This window comes from Anabrus simplex, chromosome 7, assembly GCF_040414725.1.
Source record: "Anabrus simplex isolate iqAnaSimp1 chromosome 7, ASM4041472v1, whole genome shotgun sequence".
NCBI lineage: Eukaryota > Metazoa > Arthropoda > Insecta > Orthoptera > Tettigoniidae > Anabrus > Anabrus simplex.
The window spans coordinates 233,113,719-233,135,369 of NC_090271.1; the positions used below are offsets into that span (position 1 = coordinate 233,113,719).

General features: G+C 37.4%; 1 protein-coding gene across 1 annotated transcript in view; it reads right to left on the minus strand.

The window, feature by feature from the left end:
• The window catches only part of LOC136877508 (heterogeneous nuclear ribonucleoprotein U-like protein 1), a 242,595-nt gene that overhangs the window by 36,327 nt on the left and 184,617 nt on the right, over positions 1-21,651 (minus strand). The window contains exons 12-14 of the mRNA XM_067151617.2: positions 20,586-20,754; positions 12,263-12,466; positions 12,052-12,184 (exon numbers count right to left, since the gene is read on the minus strand). Coding sequence (XP_067007718.2) covers positions 12,052-12,184; positions 12,263-12,466; positions 20,586-20,754 — 506 coding nt within the window. The remainder of the gene's footprint in view (positions 1-12,051; positions 12,185-12,262; positions 12,467-20,585; positions 20,755-21,651) is intronic.

Sequence of the window (21,651 nt, forward strand, 5' to 3'; positions counted from 1 at the left end):
GCACTGAGTGACATCATAGTCAGGGTCAACAAGGATAGGATTGTGCTAATGGGCGATTACAATATGGGAGTTGGAAATAGAACTGAAGGATACGAAATAGTGATTGGTAAATGAGGGGAAGATATGGAAGCTAATAGGAATGGGAAGCGTTTGCTGGACTTCTATGCTAGTATAGGTTTAGCAGTTATGAATATCTTCTTCAAGCATAAAGCTATTCAATACTTATCTTTCCTTATATTTAGGAAATAAACATTACAACAGGCGTTGTAAGATGGGACATGTTTCGCTTAACAGTCGTAAGCATCATCAGCCGAAAATAAATCTTAGCCTAAAGTTAGGTCAGGGCCCTGAACCTAGTGTCCTTAACATATATGGCACCCTAAGAATAAACATTTATATTTAGAAAATGAAAATAGGCTTAAAACTAGTGTGAAAAAACATAGAATGTTACAACATGGCTAAGAAAAAAAACACAATCGAGTTGAGACAGACGATAAGAACAGAAAGTACAATACAGAGCTGGTAATGAAATAATTAAAATCATTAGGATATCATTGTTACCAGTCAGTCAATCAGAATGTTCAAACATAAAAACAAGAGTGAAAATATATAAAGAGTGTTCATCATGGCTGAGTTAGAAAAAACACGTAATTGTGTTGCCAGAGGTTAAAAACATAAGGGACAATACAGAGCCGGCAGTGTCATAATCAAACTCATAGCTGCCAGTCAGTTAAAAGAATATAACCATCATGTTTTGTTATGTATGAACATTCTTATTGGAAAGGTGGTGTTAAATATTATTCTTGTTTTAATGTTCATATCTGATGTCCAATACGGTCTACAATGAGATTTATTACTTGTAATAAAGCTATTCACCGCTGCACGTGGGAGGGCAGGGGTACCAGATCCGTAACAGACTATATCTTAAACGACTTCAAATTTAGGAACTCTGTTAGGAATGTATTTTTTTTTTGTTTGGATTTTGCGATGAAACAGACCACTACCTCATCTGCAGTGATCTAAGTATCTCTAGGCCTAGGAAAGAGAAAGTGAAAACTGTCTGCTAACGAATAAGGGAAGAAAATCTCCAGGACGAGGAAATTAGACAGAAGTACATGGATATAATTAGCGAGAAGTTCCGAACAGTGGACAGCAAGCAGGTTGAGGATATAGAAAGAGAATGGGTGGCAAACAGGGATGCTGTAGTAGCAACAGCAAGGGAATGCCTATGAAGAACTGTGTGTAAAGATGGGAAAAAGCAAACATCTTGGTGGAATGATGAAGTGAGAACAGCTTGTAAACATAAAAAGAAGGCTTATTAGAAATGGCTCCACAGAAGGGCCGATGCAGAAGGGGAATTGTACGTAGTTGAAAGAAACAGAGCGTAACAAATAGTTGCCGAGTCCAAAAAGAAGTCGAGGGAAGATTATAGTAATAACCTGGAAACGCTAGGTCAACCAGCAGTGAAACCTTTCTGGACAGTAATAAAGAACCTTAGGAAGGGAGGGGAAAAGAGAAATGAACACTGTTTTGCATAATTCAGGTGAACTCATAATAGATCCCAGGGAATCACTGGACAGGTGGAGGGAATATATTGAAAATCTTCTGAATTTAAAATAAAATCTTCACGGTGGTGTCGCGAACAACAGAGCTCATGGGGAGGAGGAAAATTATACTTGTGAAATTATGCTCGAGGAAGTGGAAAGGATGGTATATAAACTCCATTGTCATAAAGCAGCAGGGATCGATGAAATTAGACCTGAAATGGTGAAGTATAGTGGGAAGGCAGGGATGAAATGGCTTCATAGAGTAGTAAGATCAGCATGGAGTGCTGGTAAGGTACCTTCAGATTGGACAAAAGCAGTAATTGTACCTATCTATAAGCAAGGGAACAGGAAGCATTGCAAGAACTATCGAGGTATCTCATTGATTTTCGTTACAACAGCTAGCCTCAACAGTTGTGCAGGTAGAAAGAAATGCAGCTTCTTCTTGTACTGTCACGTACAAAATATCGTAACAGCAATTAGTAGAGCCTCTATATTTAATGTAGGCACATCCGCGGAATACCCAAACTTTATGTCTCATATGTACTGTATGTCTTTATGATGTCAGAAATTAATGCGAGGGATTTTTTCCGTTGTAATTTCAAATGTTAAAAACGAGGTGCGAGATATATGTGGTGGCAGGTTATATGCGAGCAAATACGGTATATTAAGCATAGACCAAATCAGTCTTTTCAAAGTGGTTAAATATTTATGTCAGGTTTTCTCTTTTTCTCGTGCAATGGCAGTAATGACGTGCGGGAGAAATGTAGGATTATAACTTTTACCGCATTTATCTCAAAACATACATCATCATCGTAATCTATAATCTTCTTTTCTGTACCGACGAACTACACAATTAGAAATAGGAAAGGATTTCCACCTATCAATACTTGTTTATTGCACTTATTATGCTACAGGACCGGTTTCGACCCTTTTTCACAAGGTCATCCTCAGCTGAACCATGCATACATATCTATGTGATGAAGCCATGAGATAATAAACATTAGGTGACATCCAAGTGGGGCATGTCGTAACGTGAACTGGCACATGTCACTACGTACAACAATGCATTGTATGTCTAAAAATAGTATGTTTAAGATCTTAAAATTAGTTGATAAAACATATCTCACTTAAAACTAACATATATATAAGTTCAAGATGAATACAATATATGGGAGCACTTCATGCACATGAACGTTCGTGTCTTGCTTGTTGGCTAACTCCCGTGTTCAAGTCTTGTTTACACAGTTGTACACTAAGCTGCTGTTCCTGGAGTTTAAATGATATGGTTTTTGTGTGCTAATTTGAATATGTACTTACTGTTGTTGGTGTGGCTGAGATGTGTTTGATATGCGAGCTTGTTATGTACTGCTTCGTGTTCTTCTTGGGCTCATACTAGCTGCTGTGAGGGGTAGGGAGAGTTGCTGTTGTGGGGGTAGGGGTGGAGCTGGGTGTGTTGTTAGATGTTTTTCTGTCGCGTTCTCCTTATCGATTATCTTAAGGTAAGAGTTTTTTAGGGCGGGGATAACTGTATTGAAGATGATGTTAGTTTTTTCTGTGATTTCATTTATGTTGTAATATGGATTGGTATACTGATCTAGAGCTATGTAAAATTCTTCTGTTATGTTGAGCAAGGGGCCTTTGGGGTTTATGTTCAAGATTTGCATGTCGTTATCGATGTTTGTGAAACTGTGTTTATAGCCTGCGACATGTTGTCCTACTGAGGAAAAATGATTGTGTTTTACCGCGTTTATGTGTTCATTATATCGGGTTAGGAAGTTTCTACCAGTGCGTCCGACATAGCTTGTCTCACAGTTATTGCATTTAATATGGTATACCCCTGAGTAGTTGTATTTGTTGTTGCTGTTGATTGTCTTGACGTTGTGTATGATGTTGGTACTGTTGTGAGTAGTTCTGAATGCTATTCTTAGGTTATGTCTTTTTAAAATGTTAGTTATGGGGTATATATGTACATTATTAAAGGTGAACAGTGCATACTCTTTCTTGGATTCGTCTGCTTTTGTTAGTTTGGTTTTGGGTTGAGATTTTATTTTGGGAATGATTTTGTTGAGCATTTCTTTCTTGTATCCATTGTTTTTAGCTATATCGTGAATTAGTTGTAATTCTTTGTTTAGATTTTCTTTTGTTAACGGTATATTGAATGCTCTGTGTATCATGCTGTAGTAAGCTGCTCTTTTGTGTGTGTTGGGGTGAACGGAATCTATTTTAATTGTATTTGAGGTATGCGTGGGTTTTCTGTATATTCTGTAAGAAAGGTGGTCTTCATGTCTAGTTATCGTTATGTCCAAGTAGTTCAAATTGAGATTGTTTTCGGTTTCCATGGTAAATTTTATATGGGAGTCTATTGTGTTGAGTTTATCTAATATATCAGTTTCATTTGTGGATCTATTGTCGATGACAAAAATGTCATCAACAAATCTACACAAAAAAAAGATATTGTCTATTTTATTAAATGATGTGTGCTCTAAATAGTCAATGTAAATTTCGGCGAGTATTCCAGAGGCGGGAGATCCCATCGGTAATCCTTGTTGCTGATAAATAGTATCATGAAATTTTAAGTAGTTGTTACTAATGGGAATATTAAGTAATTTAATGAACTCTTCTATTTCTAAAGTGCTTAGAGTGCTGTGACTTTTTAGATTAGATTCAATAATTTCTATTGTTCGTTTTGTGGGAATGTTCGGGTACATGTTTATTATATCAAATGATGCGAGATTATGATATGGTTCAATCTTTAATCCTTTCGTTCTATTACAAAAATCCACTGAATTCCGTACTGTTTTATTAGCTGAGAATACGTAGTGCTTTTGAGGAATCTTTGAATAAATTGCGAGAGTTTATAGGTTGGGCTTGCTCTGTAGTTAATAACAGGTCTCATTGGTATATGTTCTTTGTGTATTTTGGGATAAGCTTTAGCAGTTGGTATTTGAGGGTTCATTACTATAAGTTTAGAGGATTCTATTTCAGTTAAAGGAAAGTGTGTATTTTTTAATAAGGCTTTGATGTTTCTTTGTATGTTATTAGTCGGATCTTTACGTTTGATAAGGAAAGTGTACCTTGAAAACATTCTTTAGTTTTCGATATGTATTGGTCTTTGTCGATAACGACTGTGGTATTGACTTTGTCGGCTTTCGTTATAAGTAAACTATTCTGTTTTATTTTATCTTTGAGTTTGTTTATGTGTGTTTTATTGGCTGAGTTATTGTTTAGGAAGTTACTGTGAATTTTGTCGATATATTGTGAGAACCTTTTTTTAATATATCTGACTTCATCTCGTAGCTCGTGTGGGATTTTCTGTATGGTGTTTTCTATTTCAGTGATAGTGGTTGTAATGTTCTGGAAGGTTGATGTGTTCCCCAATTGTGCTTGGGTCCCTTGCTCAAGATAACAGTTTCCATTTCATTGAAAGTCGTATTTGTGAGATTTTTTATGGGTGGGTGGAATTTGTGTTCAGTGATTTCGTTGGGAAGGGTTGGAGAATTCGTGTTCAGAATTTCGGTTTTTGGGTTTGGTTTGGATGGTTGTTTAAGTGCTTCTAATTTCTTATTTAGTGTATTCTGTCTGTTAGTGGCTAAGTTTTTTTTTTATTTTTTCTGTCGTGATCCGCTGAAAATCATCCCAGTAGCTGTGTGGTAACTCATTAGATGCCTTAAAATGTATTCGGTATAGTTTGTTGTTGAGATGTTGTTTTTTACGGCATAAAAACTTTATTTCTTCTTTCGGCCAGATTTTGTTTGGTCTTTTTTGCGTATTACGAGTTTGTATGGTATGCCTGTGTTTATTATTATATTTTCTCAAGAATTTAGGTGTTAAGTCATTTTTTAGACATTCCTTCAGAAAAGCAATGCTCTTAACCGCATTCGTTAGTTTGATCTTTAAGTTTCGATATCTATACGCGTTCCGTTTTGCCTCGTTGGCTACGGTATCGTAATCTATAATCTTCATTTCCGTATTGAGGAACTACACAATTACATTAATTTTACATCACTCTAGATCAGTATACCAATCCAAATTACAACATAAATTAAATCACAGAAAAAAACAACTTTGAACCCAATGTCACTCAAATTATATGGACGTCACAGGACCACATATTTGATTTTAACATAAGGCAATACACACTGCAGAGCTGAACATATTTTAGCCTAATTTTAACCATACGTCTGGCACCTTTTTAAAATTGGAAAGTGTTTTACTCTATGTACAAAATGTTTTACTCATACAATTTTACAAGCAAATCATATCATTTAAACTCCAGGAACAGCAGCTGAGCGTACAACTGTGTAAACAAGACTTGAACACGGGAGTTAGCCAACAAGCAAGACACGAACGTTCATGTGCATGAAGTGCTCCCATATATTGTATTCATCTTGAACATATATATACGTTAGTTTTAAGTGAGATATGTTTTATCAACTAATTTTAAGATCTTAAACATACTATTTTAGACATACAATGCATTGTTGTACGTTGTGACATACATGCCAGTTCACGTTACGACATGCCCCACTTGGATGTCACCTAATGTTTATTATCGTATGGCATTCCTTTGACAATACTATCTTAATCATGGCTTCATCACATAGATATGTATGCATGGTTCAGCTGAGGATGACCTTGTGTAAAGGGTCGAAACCAGTCCTGTAGCATAATAAGTGCAATAAACAAGTGTTGATAGGTGGAAATCCTTTCCTATTTCTAATGACATACATCATCATTCAAACATTCTGAAGACGAGCTATATATGGCGTTGAATTCTACTACTTATATATGGCTTCTACATACCACAAACGTTGGCAGTGTGCGCAGGCACATTCTGCAGGGCTTGCAGTTCATAAAAAATATAGGTGGCAGCACATCACTGAAACCTAAATATCTGCTTCATACTAAGTTGGTAGTGCCGAAGTACAGAACTGCATAGGCAGGCAGGGTCGACAAGTGAATGAACTGTACATGATCCTGGTTCAGACCCAGACAATGACAATTCATTTAAAGAAATCGAAAGTAATTATTATACCTAAATTGTAATCTCTGCGGTGTATTGAAACAGATGCCGTCACGCACAACCATGTGTAGCTACAACCCAGTCCCAAGGAAATAAAAGTACGGTTACCTTACCACGACAGTCTGCCTCAACTTTCCGTGCCTGATGAAGAAATTCCAATGATGAATTAACAGCAATGGATCCTGCATCACGTTTTTCTTCAGTGATGATTTTTTTTTTGTTTTTAAATCAACACAGAAACGAATTGTTATGCCAGGCAGCCAATTGACAAGTTATATCCAAAAGGCAAACTAAAAATGAAATCAACGTGGAATAAATGGACTCGTATGAAAGCCCAAATTGTAAGATTATTTGACAAACCATCCAGACAAGTTTTGCTTGTAAACTGATGTCGCAAGATCATTTCTTATCCATCCTGAACATAACACATACTGTAGACAACAAAACCTTTGTTCCTCGGTCTGAACATGATTGGGTCAATTTTTGACAAATTTGTGAAACAGTATATGCCTGGTCTGGTCCTGGTTGGGGACTGGTTCTAAATTGAGTAGGAGCCAGTCAGTACTCTTCAGGTAACAGACAGGGATGGTGGGCCTCAACCCCGACACTGTGCGTCCCAATGACTGATAGAGGGAAGTTCCTGTAGATATGCAGGGCAGGTGCAAATAAGGTTATACCAAACAAGCACTCGCAGATGAACTGAGGCAATCCACTGCCTTCCCATGACCAGAACTCATCCTATTCCCAGCTCTAGCATTCCAGTGCCCCATTATTATCACCGATTCTATGGTATATCTAGCTTTGTCCAATGTCTTCTGAAGGGCAGAGTAAATATCTCCCTTATCTATCTCATCACTGTCTTCTTTAGGAGCATATATTTGTATGAGAGCAACCTTTTGGTTATTTTCCAGATCTAATGTCGTTATCCTATGGCTTACTGCCTTCCAATCTTCCACTTTATTACTTAATTGTTCACTTGTGATAATTCAGACTCCTTTAGCTTTACTTCTCTTATCTACTCCTGAATATCTCAGAACATATACCTGGTCCAATTCCATCTACCCTGTTACCTTTCTCTTCACTTCGCTGATCCCGCGAATTTAGAGGCGATTTAGAGGTGATTGCATGTATTAATGGGTCTTTGTGACGCGGCAAATTTTTACATTTCTGAAGTGCCATGGCGGGAAATCGTACAAGGATAGTCATAGGAAAGTTCGATTTTAAGGACATCGGGTACTTTCTGTGTAAATACAAGGCATCTAAAATGCATACAATATAGTAATCCAATTAATAAAGCACTCGACCGAGCTCGATAGCTGCAGTCCCTGAAGTGCAGCAGTATCCAGTAATCGGGAGATAGTGGGTTCGAGCCCCACTGTCGGCAGCCCTGAAGATGGTTTTCCGTGGTTTCCCATTTTCACACCAGGCAAATGCCGTGGCTGTACCTTAATTAAGGCCACGGCCGCTTCCTTCCACTTCCTAGGCCTTTCCTGTCCCATCGTCGCCATAAGACATATCTGTGTCGGTGCGACGTAAAGCAAATAGAAAAAAAAAAAAATAAAAAAATAAAAAAAAATAAAGCACTTGCACATGGGAGCCAACATAGATTTCTCCTCGTCTTTGAATCGTGCTTTTTTTTTCTTCTCTTTCTTTCATTGCGTGAGGTTATGTTTACCAGTGAGATATCCGAGTGCATTATTTGAATACTGTAAATGCACCTTCTTGGATACATTTTGTAAATAGTTCTTTTTTCATGGCATTTGAAAGGTATAAACTGTGAAGCAAGGTTAACTGCATGCAGTAACGGGCCTTAGAATATTTTGTAACGCGGCAAGGGTTGGTACTTCTGAACTGCGAATTGCCGGTTAATTCATAATCACGTAATTCGAAGTCCGATTTTTGAGTCCCAATGACTTCGAATTAACGAGGTTTTACTGTATCTGGCTTAGAGGATACCTCCAAGCGACGGGAGTATGAGAAAAAGTTGAGCAAAAAACTCATACAGAAGGAGCAAAATCACAGAGGTAGTGGAATGTGGAAGACAAATGGAAGGTGATGAGAGGGACGATTAACCAGGTAGTTACAGAGGTGTGCGGGATCAGGAGAGTCAATGGAAATAGGAAACAGACAAGATGGTGGAGCGAAACAGTAAAGGAAGCCGTTGCAGCCAAGAAGAAACAATGGAAAAGATATATGAAATCCAAAAGTGAGGAAGATAAAGGAACATATATACAAATAAGAAATGCAGCAGGGAGAGCAGTCAAGGAAACTAAAAAGGAATCGTGGGAAGAGTTTGGAAGGGAAATAAAAGAAAATTTAAAAGGAAAATCGAAGAAAGTTCTGGCATGTGGTGAAAAGCATGAAGGGGAAAAAGGAAAAAGAAAATCAGAAACATTAAGGATCAAAATAACAGGCTGGAAACCAACAGAAATGACATCCTGGAAGTGTGGAGCGAATATTACTCAGAAACCTTCAAAGAAAGCAATAGAATCGTGGGCATGACACGAACAGAAGAGGATAACAGTGGAGAGAGGGAAAAGGAAGAAGGTACAGTTTTACTCCTCTTTTACAGTTTTCAAGGGACCAAGGAATACTGGTGTAAAAGCGTGGGAAACAACTTGTATAGGTATATATAAAAATGCTCTAGAAAAGGAGGTAAATGTTACGCAAATACATACTATTAATTTATAGAGTATTTCAATCTCAATCGATTTACTGTACTTACCTCAAATGAAGGTCCTTGTAAGTTAATGAACTGTACTGTATTAACTGTTGACTACACTGCCTTTGTAATTCTGCTCATCATTTGCCCAGGAGAAGGTTACCGGTATGTGGTTAAAAATTTGTGTAATACATTCTTGTAATGTACAGTAAGTTACTTTCTTAGAATGTCTGTAGAATTATCAAAGAAGCAATATTTTCTCTGAATGAAACATTTTAATTGCTACTATTGTACCTGTATTTACAACATTAACAAAAATTTATTCCAGATGGAAAACTATACAATCACTGCTTCCTACCAAAATAGTCCAGAATTGATCTCTCAGTTTACACTTCTTATTTCTCATGACCTCTATTTGTTTTCCAAGCTCTTGAAGATCATGAAAATTATTCCCCCCACCTACAGATAACTGATACCTGTGTAAAACATCCACTGCTGCTGCACTTGCATTAGCACTGGTATGTATGCATCACTTCACTGTCTTCCTCTGCTTCATCACCGTCATTGGTGAGAGACTCGGCTGCTGTTTGCTCAAACACCAACTCCGCCACACTTCTTTCCTCTGCAGTGATCACAGAATCATCTATCCGAAGAAAATCTTCAGTAGCGCAGTCTGACTGCAACATTCTAGCTGAGATTCGGGACGATTCTTGAAAAATCCTGCTTTCAAGAAACAATTTGAGATGGTACTTTGCTTCATGTCTTTCCAAGACTTTGCAATGAAGTGAAGCACATCCAGGATTGAAACTTTCCAAAAGATGATTGATCTTTTCCAGCATCCGTAAGGAATAAAATTCGCTGCACTAGGTTCTTCCTATAAAGTGATTTGAAGGAGTGAATAACCCCTAAATCCATAGGTTGTAACTTACTTGTGCAGTCAGCAGGTAGAAATTCTAACTGCACATTCCTCAAATTAACATCCACGGGATGTGCAGGACAACGGTCGATGAAAAGGAGCTTCTTATTTTGTGCAGCCATTTTTTAATCCAGAGAAATTAACTGCTGTCGGAAAAGATCCCCCTCCAAATCAAGCTAGCATAACGTCCTTGTCACACCGCTACTACACAAGGTCGAGGACGGCAGAGATTGATACAAACTCATAAACATCGGAACAAGAACAAATTGGACAGGGGTAAGTTTAAAAGTTTTTACAGTACAAACAATTCCTTTAGACAACACATCCCCAGGTATTCTCAATTAACAAACGCATCCTTTCTGCCAGTTATAGGTCGTACACCAAACATCCCAACGTAACGATTTCCGAACAGAATTTGTATAACCGAACAATTGGATAGGGGTAAGTAAAATTTTTTTTTACAGTTTCAATTTATTTAAAATGCAAACAACACACCCCCAGGTAATTTTAATTAATAGACGCATTTTTTCTGCCGGTTACAGGTCGTACTCCAAACTATCCAACTTAACGAAACCTGAATAATTTGACCAACAATAAACATAATCTCCTCCACCGGACAGTAACAAGATACAAAGAAGAAAGGTCTAGCAAAAGAAGGAACATTATACAACCAAGACAAGTTTGTAAGAGCATCATGCTAAAAACCGTCGAATTTAATAAATAACCAGTGCAGTGACATAGAATGAAACCAAAGACTTTTTAATACAAAAAATAGTTTTTTTAATTTGTATAAGTTTTTAATCTTTAACTAACAACGTCCCCCCACCCCACCCTTCACGTATTCCCCCCTCCCCCACAACCTAATTGTTCCTTACTAACATAATTTTTAATCTTAATTATGGAATTGTTTTATGCTATTTTTTACCTAAGCATTATGTGAAACAGCTGATGATGATTGCTAAGCAATCGAAACATGAACTGTAAGTTTTAATGACAAAAATTTAGCCGAAGGCTACATAATAAAAAAAAAGGAAAGCATCGATCAGGTGGAACCTTTTTCATTAATCAACTTATAACCTCCAATTCATTGTCTAAGAGTGTGACCAGAAAATGTTTTATAACCCACTGCTCCGAAATAAAATGCTTCTACCAGCATTTGTTTTACAAAGGGTGTGATCTGCAATAATACTTGGGATATTTTATTGACCCCCGTGCATATGTTTTACATTTGTTGTTTGGTGTTTTTCACACTGTTCAGTGCACTTGTTATTTTATAAGCCCCAACAGAAAAGGTTTCCATATTTGTTTTCTCATGCTTTTCACATCGTTTATTACTTTCCTCTTATCTTGAGAAATGGTCGATATAGTTTTCATTGTTCCTGCGGATACACGATGTAAAATCCCTTCATGTCAGAAAAAATCGGTACGTTTTCTCACTTAACACTTTATTTTTGTTGTCCCCAGCAGAAACGTCTTAACGAGGTTTTACTGTATTTCATACCAGAGCCAATTTACACAGATTGGCTAATTTAATTCATGTTATAATTTTTTTCTTTCTCAATGGTTACTACATATGTTGTGTTTCCTAAATGTATTAGGGTGTGTTTGACTGCCTAATTTTTCAAGATCTAAATATGCATTGCAAAAATTTTAAAAAACTGCAAGTTGAAAACGGGGTACGCATGCAATGCTAAAACGTTGCTGAATCCAGAACAGGTTGGGATTGGAAGCAAGCACATCAGTTATGCTTGTATAAAACTGTGAAAATTTACTAAAATGCTGAAGTCTACCACATATGATTCAACTGCACGGTGTTCAAAGTATTAGAGGCCTCGTTTGATAGTGCATATTGATGAACATTTTAAGCTTTCATAAGGTATGAAAATCTTGTCTTATTACTTACCGGTCTCTCCAACCTCCTCCACCAGAACCACCTCCTCCTCCTCTGCCACCTCCTCCACCCATACTACTTCCCCGTGGCTGCCATCCTCCACCACTTCGGTTCCTATCAGGTGCTCCACCACTACCACCTCCACCTAAGGAAATCATGTGACTATTACACAACTTTATTCATAAGATAATTTTCTCAATACAAAGGATGAGAAAATAGTTACCTCTTGGCCTGAAACCACCTCGGAAGGATGAAGAGCGATCTCTGTCACGATTATCCATACGAGGTCGCTTGTGCTGAGCTCCATAACCAGCATCTCTACCCTCATTGTTGTACTTCTGCACTAAGGCACGAGCTTCTTCTTCGCCCAACTCAGTATATATTACTTCACTGAAGACATCTCCTTTCTCAGGTAATGTGAAGTTGGCTAGAAAGGTCACAAGAAATCCAAATAACATGTATATCCAATTCTGCCTTGCATATTTTATCAGACCTAAGTTGATCAGATTCAGAGTTGGAAGTCTTATATTATGCCAAATTCAATATTGGAGTCGTCATTTTTATTAATAACACTGAAATTTAAGATCAGCTGACCTTTCCTGTAATCCATACCAATGCCACCGAACACTACAATAATTGTGGCTGTAGGGAGTAATAGCTGTGCCAAGTTCTCATGCATACTTGTTGATAAACTGTTTAAAATTCAAACTAGAACTGCATACAAAGCAATATTATTTATGGCTTAAATACCAGGAAGGGGAGAGAGAGTGCCAGGGTTCCCACTATTAACCTAAATCTGGTTTCCCTCTATTTTCCCTGCATTAAATGTTATATACGAGCGACGCTTGAGCATGTTTATCATCTAGAAACATTTTGCACGAACACTTACAATGGCATAAAGAACTGAGATAAATGTATCTTAAGTCAAACAAGCTAGGACTTGTCATAAAGGGCCAATCTCTGTGAAGTGGGTTATTAGTAATCTCACTGTACACAGCCACTACAAGAAATACTACAACCAAGGAAAAATGAATTATATTGCTCACAGCAAGCCTTCAGCAAATCACTCTTCAAACTAACATCGGTGCCCATCAGGAACTTTATTCTTTAATCGGCATAAGTGAGCTTGTCATTTTCTGAACACACTCAGAACAGAAACAAATGGGTTAGTGTTGAGAAACTCAGGAATAAGCTCCCAGTTTCTTTTGCAAATGGAAGTGTCGTTTGAATACGTGTGCTGGTCAACTAGTGTGCATAGAAACACGCATCACTGACACGTTCCATCCTTTGTAGAACTTTTTTCTGTGATAATTCTGCTTTTCCATAATAATTTCTCTTTAATAGTAAGGTGAAATCTGTAATAATTATGAGCAGTCCATAATAGTTAGCACCTCTACGTAATGTAAATTACATGGGTAGCTTTTTAAACACTGGGCATTTTAAAAAACATTAGTTATTGTCTTTTAAATTTTTAATACACATCTCAGCAATACTAGATATGCCGCACATCTCGTGTACTGCCACCTTTGAGCAGTTAGCGCAAGTGTGCCTTTTTTCATTGACTTTCCTTCACTACCAAAAGTGCTCACATTTATCGCTCAAAGTACTACTCGCTGCATATGACTGTGTAGCGACTACTTATCAGTCTTGTTCAATCATTCCATTCGGGTCCAGTCTTGGATCAAAAGACTAATTTAGATGACAAAGTCATTTTTCTGAATATTTTCTGCATTTACATTTCCCTGTGTTCTCCCTGTTTTCCCAGAAAATGGACACACTTACATCATACACCTTTGACAGCAGGTAATTTCCTTGCACTGCAACTGTTGCCCACCACATCTATTCAATGTTATTGAAGGACTGGCAAGAGAGACATTTATATAACCATGGTTTTTAGAGGACATGGAATGGAGACCCACTTCTCAACAAGAAAGCAAGATTGTTAATTGCTGGAAATAGTCTTCAAGAATTCTCCAACTGCCTGATTTTCTTCATCAGACTGTACATGCACTGAGGAAGCACTAAGTACTGATTTTTTCCTGACATTCAACTAAGAAGTATAATGAAGAAATCTGTGTCTGACCTTACAAAAAACATCAAAAGAATCTGGAACAGGCTGAAAATTGTCCATGTTACTTGGTGAAATATAATTTCAACACACTTTCTATAACGCAATCAGAATCAGCAACATTGGATTCTTCGAATTTCTATGCTACCATACAGACTTTAACAGATTAAGATTCTCAGAGTGATGAAATCAAAAGCAATCTTGCACTCCTTAAAACCATTCGTAACTAGTGCAACCACGCAGCAGTGCTATTGATGAAATGGTTTGTTGCTACGTGTGCAACTTTTTACTTTCACTTTCCAGCTATTTGAGGCACTACTGACGAAATCGTTTGTCATAAGTGCTAAATACCACTGATGGAACTATTTATCACTATGTGCTCATCATCTTTTCAGTTCCGCATTCCACCTGTTTGATGGGCTGACATTTGGAAGTAGACTTATCTCCTGTCTAGAACTACTTTACATTTACAATTTCTACAGCGAGAGTGCGTGTGTATATCATACCGGCCAAATTTCGGAAGTCAAATACAGGAAGATATTTTAATTCTTGGTTTTATCGCGTATCGCCACGGTCTCGGTGGAAAAAGGCCTACAGTTACAAGGCAAATTTACCATTAAATTTAAAATCTTAAACTAAAAAAACAGAAAACTGGTTACAAGAAAATGTAACAAACACGGAACAAAATGCATAATAGTTTGCTTTATTAGACTGTAACACAAACGGTAATTCAATTTTATAGGTATCTCTCAACACTTGGTGATAATGCTTGTTATGTTTCGTGGCCATAATGTGAAGAGAAAATACCGGAAAGCGTCACCGACACAGCTCTCTGAAATACGTTAAACTCATTCAAATTACGAACTAAGAATGAACGCAACTGCACTGAAATACGTGAAACTACCACATACGAAACAGATCAATATGTCTCATACATTTTTAACATAAGACTTCGACAGAGGGAAAATCACAGAATCGCAAGAGTAATTACGTGGGCTACAACTCCAACGAAACTACGCACAGAAGCCATGTTAACAACATACGAACAAGAAACTCAATATTTCGTCCCGATTAACGGAGTTGCTAGTGCATGCTAGCCTCTCTCGCTTGTAGGACGATTACCGTCCCAAATTTCAGCTGTAAAACACACATGATGCTGTAGTGAGTGAGAAACACGGCACAGGAAGGCCACAGACGGTACACTTGCCAAATAAATACACTTGAAAAGCACATAATTTGTCCTAGGGGAAGAGTATTGACTCTACTGCAAGTTATAATGGTCAAAAAATAGGAAGAAGCAAAAATAAATCGAAAAAGCGGAAGACGAATTAAAAAATTGAAAGTTTCCGGGTAAATTGGAAGGGTTGGCAGGTATGGTGTATGTATGAAAGGTAACATGATGTATTTTATGTATTTTATGGAACCAACTCGAGAAGAGAACATAGGGCCCTGATGTAGAATGAAGCAAAGTGCAGTGCACCCTGGAAATAATTGTAGAAATGTTAATGGTTAATGATATAGTTATCTGTTACTTCAACACATGACAAAAGAAATAATGGAATTTTTCAGACTTCTTTCCAAGGAACATTTTTCTAACTTCTAGGATTTTGATAGTCAATATTAGGTACAGCTTATCTACGTGAAAGTGAATTCTCTGCGATGAGGATTGTAAAGAATCAATTCAGAAGTTGCACAGCAGCTTACTGTTTGTGATTTTCAGATAACAGTAGATATTAAAGTAAAACATCCAGACCCTACATGTGCTGCCAATAGCCCTCACCTATGACACTGAATAGATATGGTACCATCCTTGCAAAATGTATTCTGAAGTAATAAATGTAATTATGAACAATTTCAATAGAATGTCCTCTTCTTACATCTACTTAACTACTTCTGTGGCCCTACATTTAATTATAATTATCTCATAAAGAGAAACAAATATTTTATTCAGTATGTTTCACAATGCCAAAATGGGGAAAGTAGAGTACGTAGCCACTGTATTATAACATAATATGACTAGGCTGTAGTACTAAAACTGGCCGTGTATTAATCACACACATCTCTCAAGGTTTCCCTCTAGATCTGTTGTTCAATAATGATTTTTCACCAGCAGTGAGCACCGATCTACTGTTTCATTTCCAGTGTTTTACTATATTTTGCTTTGCAAAGCAAAGGTAGAGTTGGTGGAGTTTCCTGCGTAACTATGGCAGTAACCATAGTCTGTATGTTTCACATCAGAATGAGAAAAGTGGAATACATGGCCTGAGTATATGGAGCAGGGAAAGCCACAATGAATAACTTAGAAATCAAATGGATAACCATAATGAAATATGCTTCAAAAGTGGATTTCGAAGAGGCCCCCAAAAAATTTAAATATAAAAAAATACAGTTTTTTATAAAAACTGTACATTTGTAATTTACACAAAGATGAAGACCGTAAGAGCAAGCATTAGATCCATTATTTTATCACAAAGCTCATGATTTCATCTCTTGAAGAAACACCCAGCTTAACCATACAACTTCAAAGCTAGGAGTGGTATGCAGCAAATTTTGGAAAGCATCACAACATTAGAATTTAAATTAGTCACTTTAATTCTTGCTGGAAAACAAAACAAAACTCAACAGCTCCTAGCTTAAGCCACCAAAGACAGAATCACAGTTGGTTTCTCCTAACGTCAAGTTGAACCCAACCTCTTCCATTACTGATAATTGTGTAAAAGTGAAGTACAGAAACATCCCTCATTTCAATGAATGATCTGCCTGTCACATGCGAAGTGTTCTTGGAAGACATTCATTACAGATTTGGAAAGAAATTGTAAAATTTAAAAAAAAAAAGGGAAAGCTGGGTAAGTTTAGCTCACAGCTGACAATGTGTCACCTCATTCTGCTCTGAAATGGTCTTTCATAAATGATTTTACAGCAATGTTTGTTCAGCTAATAGTAATCATGTTTCCCCTCACGCTCTGGAGGGCATTACAGAATACAGGCTGTCCAAACAATTACTTTTAGCTTAACAAGATGAGGACGAAGCTGGTGTGCATTAAAACATTTACTGTGGGATCTCATTAGCACATTCTTGGTTACCGCGTTTTCCCATTTAACATGATTTTCTCAAGTCTCAGCCCCAATCCTAGTAAATACATACTATCTCTGATAGTTGTTGACAGTGTAGAACTGGTTTGAGCTATAATGCAACACACACATAATAGCTAGCGCTTCTCCCCCCCCCCCCCGCCCTCTTTCTTCTCATGTAGGCGCGTTGTCTTCTTGTTCTTAAAATTTTCTTGGATTTTGCACAGCCATGTCTAGTCATTACATTATTAATTGAATTACCGGTAGACTGACGTCTACTTTACTTTCTCAAAATGAGAAATTTGCGTTAGTGGTGTATGCAGAATCATCTTACAGGTGATGACCAAAGTTACGGATTACGCCATTTTCCTCGTAGAGCTTAAATTAATTCCATTGCTGCATTGCTTTTTGAATTGTTGATACATACAGTTGATAGTTTTCTGTTCAATTCAATGTTTTAAGAAATGCGTTGCCTTATAAGCTACTGAACAAGTCATTGTTTTTGTTTTTGTCAGTATTTGTTCACGTGACATTTTATCCTGCATTGCATTCAGGGGAATCTCACTGCTATTATGTAAGTTTGCTCATCTACTTAGCCTTGTGTATTTCAGTGGTGTGGTAAAAGTTTACTTTGTGTGTTGTTACGATCTATTTTACTGTGTTTTTCATGCTGGATAAGAAGAAAGTACAACAGATAACAAATGATGACAAGTTGAAATATATTGAAGACGAAGACTGTAATACTCGCATGAAGCGTGTGTATGTTGTGCCAAAGTGGAACATTCCTCCGCCTACAATGAACATGATTCTTGGCAAAAGGAAGGAAATAGAACGTACATTTGAAGAAGGGGTGAGCGGCAAAGGAAATTTGTGCGAGGACAGTTTCCTGAACTGGAAAGTGTGTTACTGAGGTGGTTCAAGCACAAGCCTGTAATTTAGCAGTGCAGATGGGCATCACTGATTTTAAAGCTTCGAGCAACTGGATTGCGAGGTTTAAGAATCTATACGAGGTGGTGTACAGATGCATGCGAGACGACGGTGCTAGTGTGAATATTGACACAGTAGAAGTGGTGAAAAGTATGACTCTTCCTCAACTTCTCAAAAAATACAGTCCTTGTGACATTTCCAATGCAGACGAAACAGACTTCTTTTTTTCAAATCTTACCTGACAAAACCCTGGAATTTGAAGGAAAATGTCATGGAGAACAATTTGGTAAAGGGATAGTGACAGTCCAGTTAAGCTGCAATGAAAGTGGAACAGAGAAGGTGGTTCTATTGGTAATTGAAAAGTGAAGGGTCCACATAGCTTTAAAAATCTGTGGACTTTTCCTTGAAAGTACACATCCAATGCAAATACCTGCATAACAACTGCAATACTGGAGCAATATTTATGCATACTGTATGCAAAAATGGGTGTTCAGAACAGGAAAGTCTTGCTGTTTGTTGACCAATATGCTGCACAACCCACTGACAGGGCGTTTCTACAGAACGTGAATCTCCCCCCAGCTAACTGCAACTAGTTGCTGGCAGCTGCTTGATCAGGGCATCATCAAATGTGTGAAACAAAAATATAGGAAGCAGCTCGTTTAGAAGGGGTTGGAATCTCTTCAAACCACTAAGGGGAAAACAGTACTGGAAGCAATGAATTTTATAAAATTTACTAGGGATCCAGTTCACCTTAATACCATCAAGAAGGGCTTAAACATGGCCAGTTACTGTCATGTTATTGCAGGTGATGTCACTCCTGTAGATGGAAATCTTGCAACGACTGATGAATGGTGACAGCAGGCGAAGAAGACTACGTAAGCTTTGATGCTTATATAAACTGTAATGAAAGTGTTGTGGTCTGTGTCAGTCTCTGACAACCGAGACGAAATTATTGATCAGCAGAGTGCAGATAAGCGACAAGAAGAAAGTGAAGAGGACGAAGCAGAACCCACACCAGTGCTTCCACTTTCAAAAGGGCTAGGAGGACACAGTGCGATGATTTCACAAGTTTTGTTGTTGATGATGACATGGATTTGATGATTAACATGGATTCTGTTCTAGGTAAACTTTGACAAAAGAAAAGGCAAGTGCACTCTAGATATGTGTTTGAAAGCTGTGTAATGTACGGTATTTATTTATTTTGCAATACATTGTAATGTGCTGTGTAATGGGTGATAGTTGGAATACACAATAGTGTAGAGCTACAGTGATTCATTTTAATTTTTAAGTTATTTATTCCTGTGTAAGTTAATGATAACCTATGTTTTATGTTCTGACTGTAGCAGTGCATGTAACTAATCCTTAACGTGTGCGATTTAATGTGCACGTCTTTTCTTTCCTTTTTTTTTTTTTTTAAAAACACAATTTGCTTTACGTCGCACCGACACAGACAGGTCTTATGGCGACGATGGGATAGGAAAGGCCTAGGAATGCGAAAGAAGCGGCCGTGACCTTAATTAAGGTACAGCCTCAGCATTTGCCTGGTGTAAAAAGTGGAAAACACGGGAAACCATCTTCGGAGCTCCCGACTGTGGGATTCAAACCCACTATCACAGAATGCAAGCTCACAGCTGCGTGCCCCTAACCGCATGCGCCAACTCGCCCAGTATGTGCACGTCTACACCGCATTCTTCTTACACGTTGTAAATACAGTATAGTGTTTTTCGGTAGTACATTATCCGCATTTGAGGTCCGTATTTTTCACTCATTTAGTTGTTCATAGGAATGAGAGACTGTAAAAAACAAGAGAGATTGAACAACTTTGGCCTGAAATAGTCTTTCAAAGACAGTTATATAAAAGAGGACCAATTCTGCCAGGTAAAATGGAGAATGAGAGTGTGACAGGACAAATTACATCATGGAAAAAATTCTAACCTCCTACTATCGTGGCCACTAGAAACAAGGAAAGAATTCAGACTATTACTACCAACTTCAAATTCACCCTTCAAACGAACATTAACCTTCACTCTCAGAAAGCCCGTCAAGAATATAGAAAATCCCAAATAAAGATTTAATTGACCCACAATGCACTTGTTCAATCTAACACCTAACTTGTAATGAACCAAGCTGTTTCAGGAAAGCAAAGAAAATATAAAATCACTTAGGTCCAACAAAATAGCACAGGCTTAATTTTTCATAAGCATATAGCAAAGATTACTAGTTACATTTCTAACTCAAAATTAACATAATGAAATTTTTAAGAACAAACTTTGAAAAAAGTCAGGATATTACTGGCTTTGAATTTCATTAATTATTTAGTACTTAGAAGAGGTACTAGCAAATCATTTATGGAAGAAGAGAAACATAGATTCAATACAATATAGAAGAAAAAAAAATTTTAAAAAATGGGAAGTCACAGTCATGTTAAAATTAAATGACAAATACAAGGAGACCACTATAATGAAAATCTATGAATTACCTTTCATCTCTAGGACGGCAGAGTCTGGTACATCTTTTCCCTCCACTTTTTCCTGCTTTTCTATGCGCTTCTTGAACTCCTCCTCTGTAGGTACAATTACTACCGCTCGGCGTACGAAGCCCTCAAAACCCCTCATTTTGCGTCTTTGGGCCGATGGATAGACATTGGTCTGTGTAAGGTATAGGCAGTAGACATGATAAATGATCGATCCCATGTTGTTATATTCTGGGGTCACCAGGACCCCAGCACCTCCATATACATTGCTAGCATCATTTCTGGAATAACAAGGGCTCAATACATGGGTTTAGTAGCTGGTAATTGCTTCCCCCACCCTCCTCCCTAACCCAATACTTACCACATACCGCCCAGCAACTGCCAGGAATACAATGCTTCCTTATGCTTACAGATTAATTTCTGCTGTAGATAAATCCTTCCAGCATTTTTCCTAACTTAGCTTACAGTTCTACATTAACATACTCTAATAAAGCAGCATAATGTGCCAGGGTCTTCTAGTCCCCTTTTCCCTAAATTTCCTTATGAGAAGCATATACTTAGGTTATACAGGAATGTAATTCCAGCTTATATGCTGCAAAAAGAGACAGCAGACTATAGTAATTTCTTAATGAACTAAGTCTTCTGATAGGTTCTCTGACGACACTTGATCTAGTATACTTAAAGTTAGGTCTTAAAAACTAGTTATTTCTTAGTAGTACTATCAACACTTAAAGACTAAATCCTTACTGGAAGGTCATAGAAACTATTATCCAGCAACATACAGGCAGCAGCACATTGATGGCACTTCAGAGAGAAATTCATTATGAATATTACTTAAGCTAAATAAAATACTGATAGAATAAGAGAGCTTATTGTTATCACTATTGTAAGGGAGGAGTTTCTCCCGTACCCCTAAGCGAAATAAAACTATGTAGAAATGTTGTAAAACTTTTTTTAAATTAAAGTGACCAATCAAATTCTTAAATACAGACCGCCAGCAGTCGCCAATGTCATGAAGCATTCTGAAAAGGTGGTTTGCACTAATAATGAATCCACCATCTACTTAAGAATT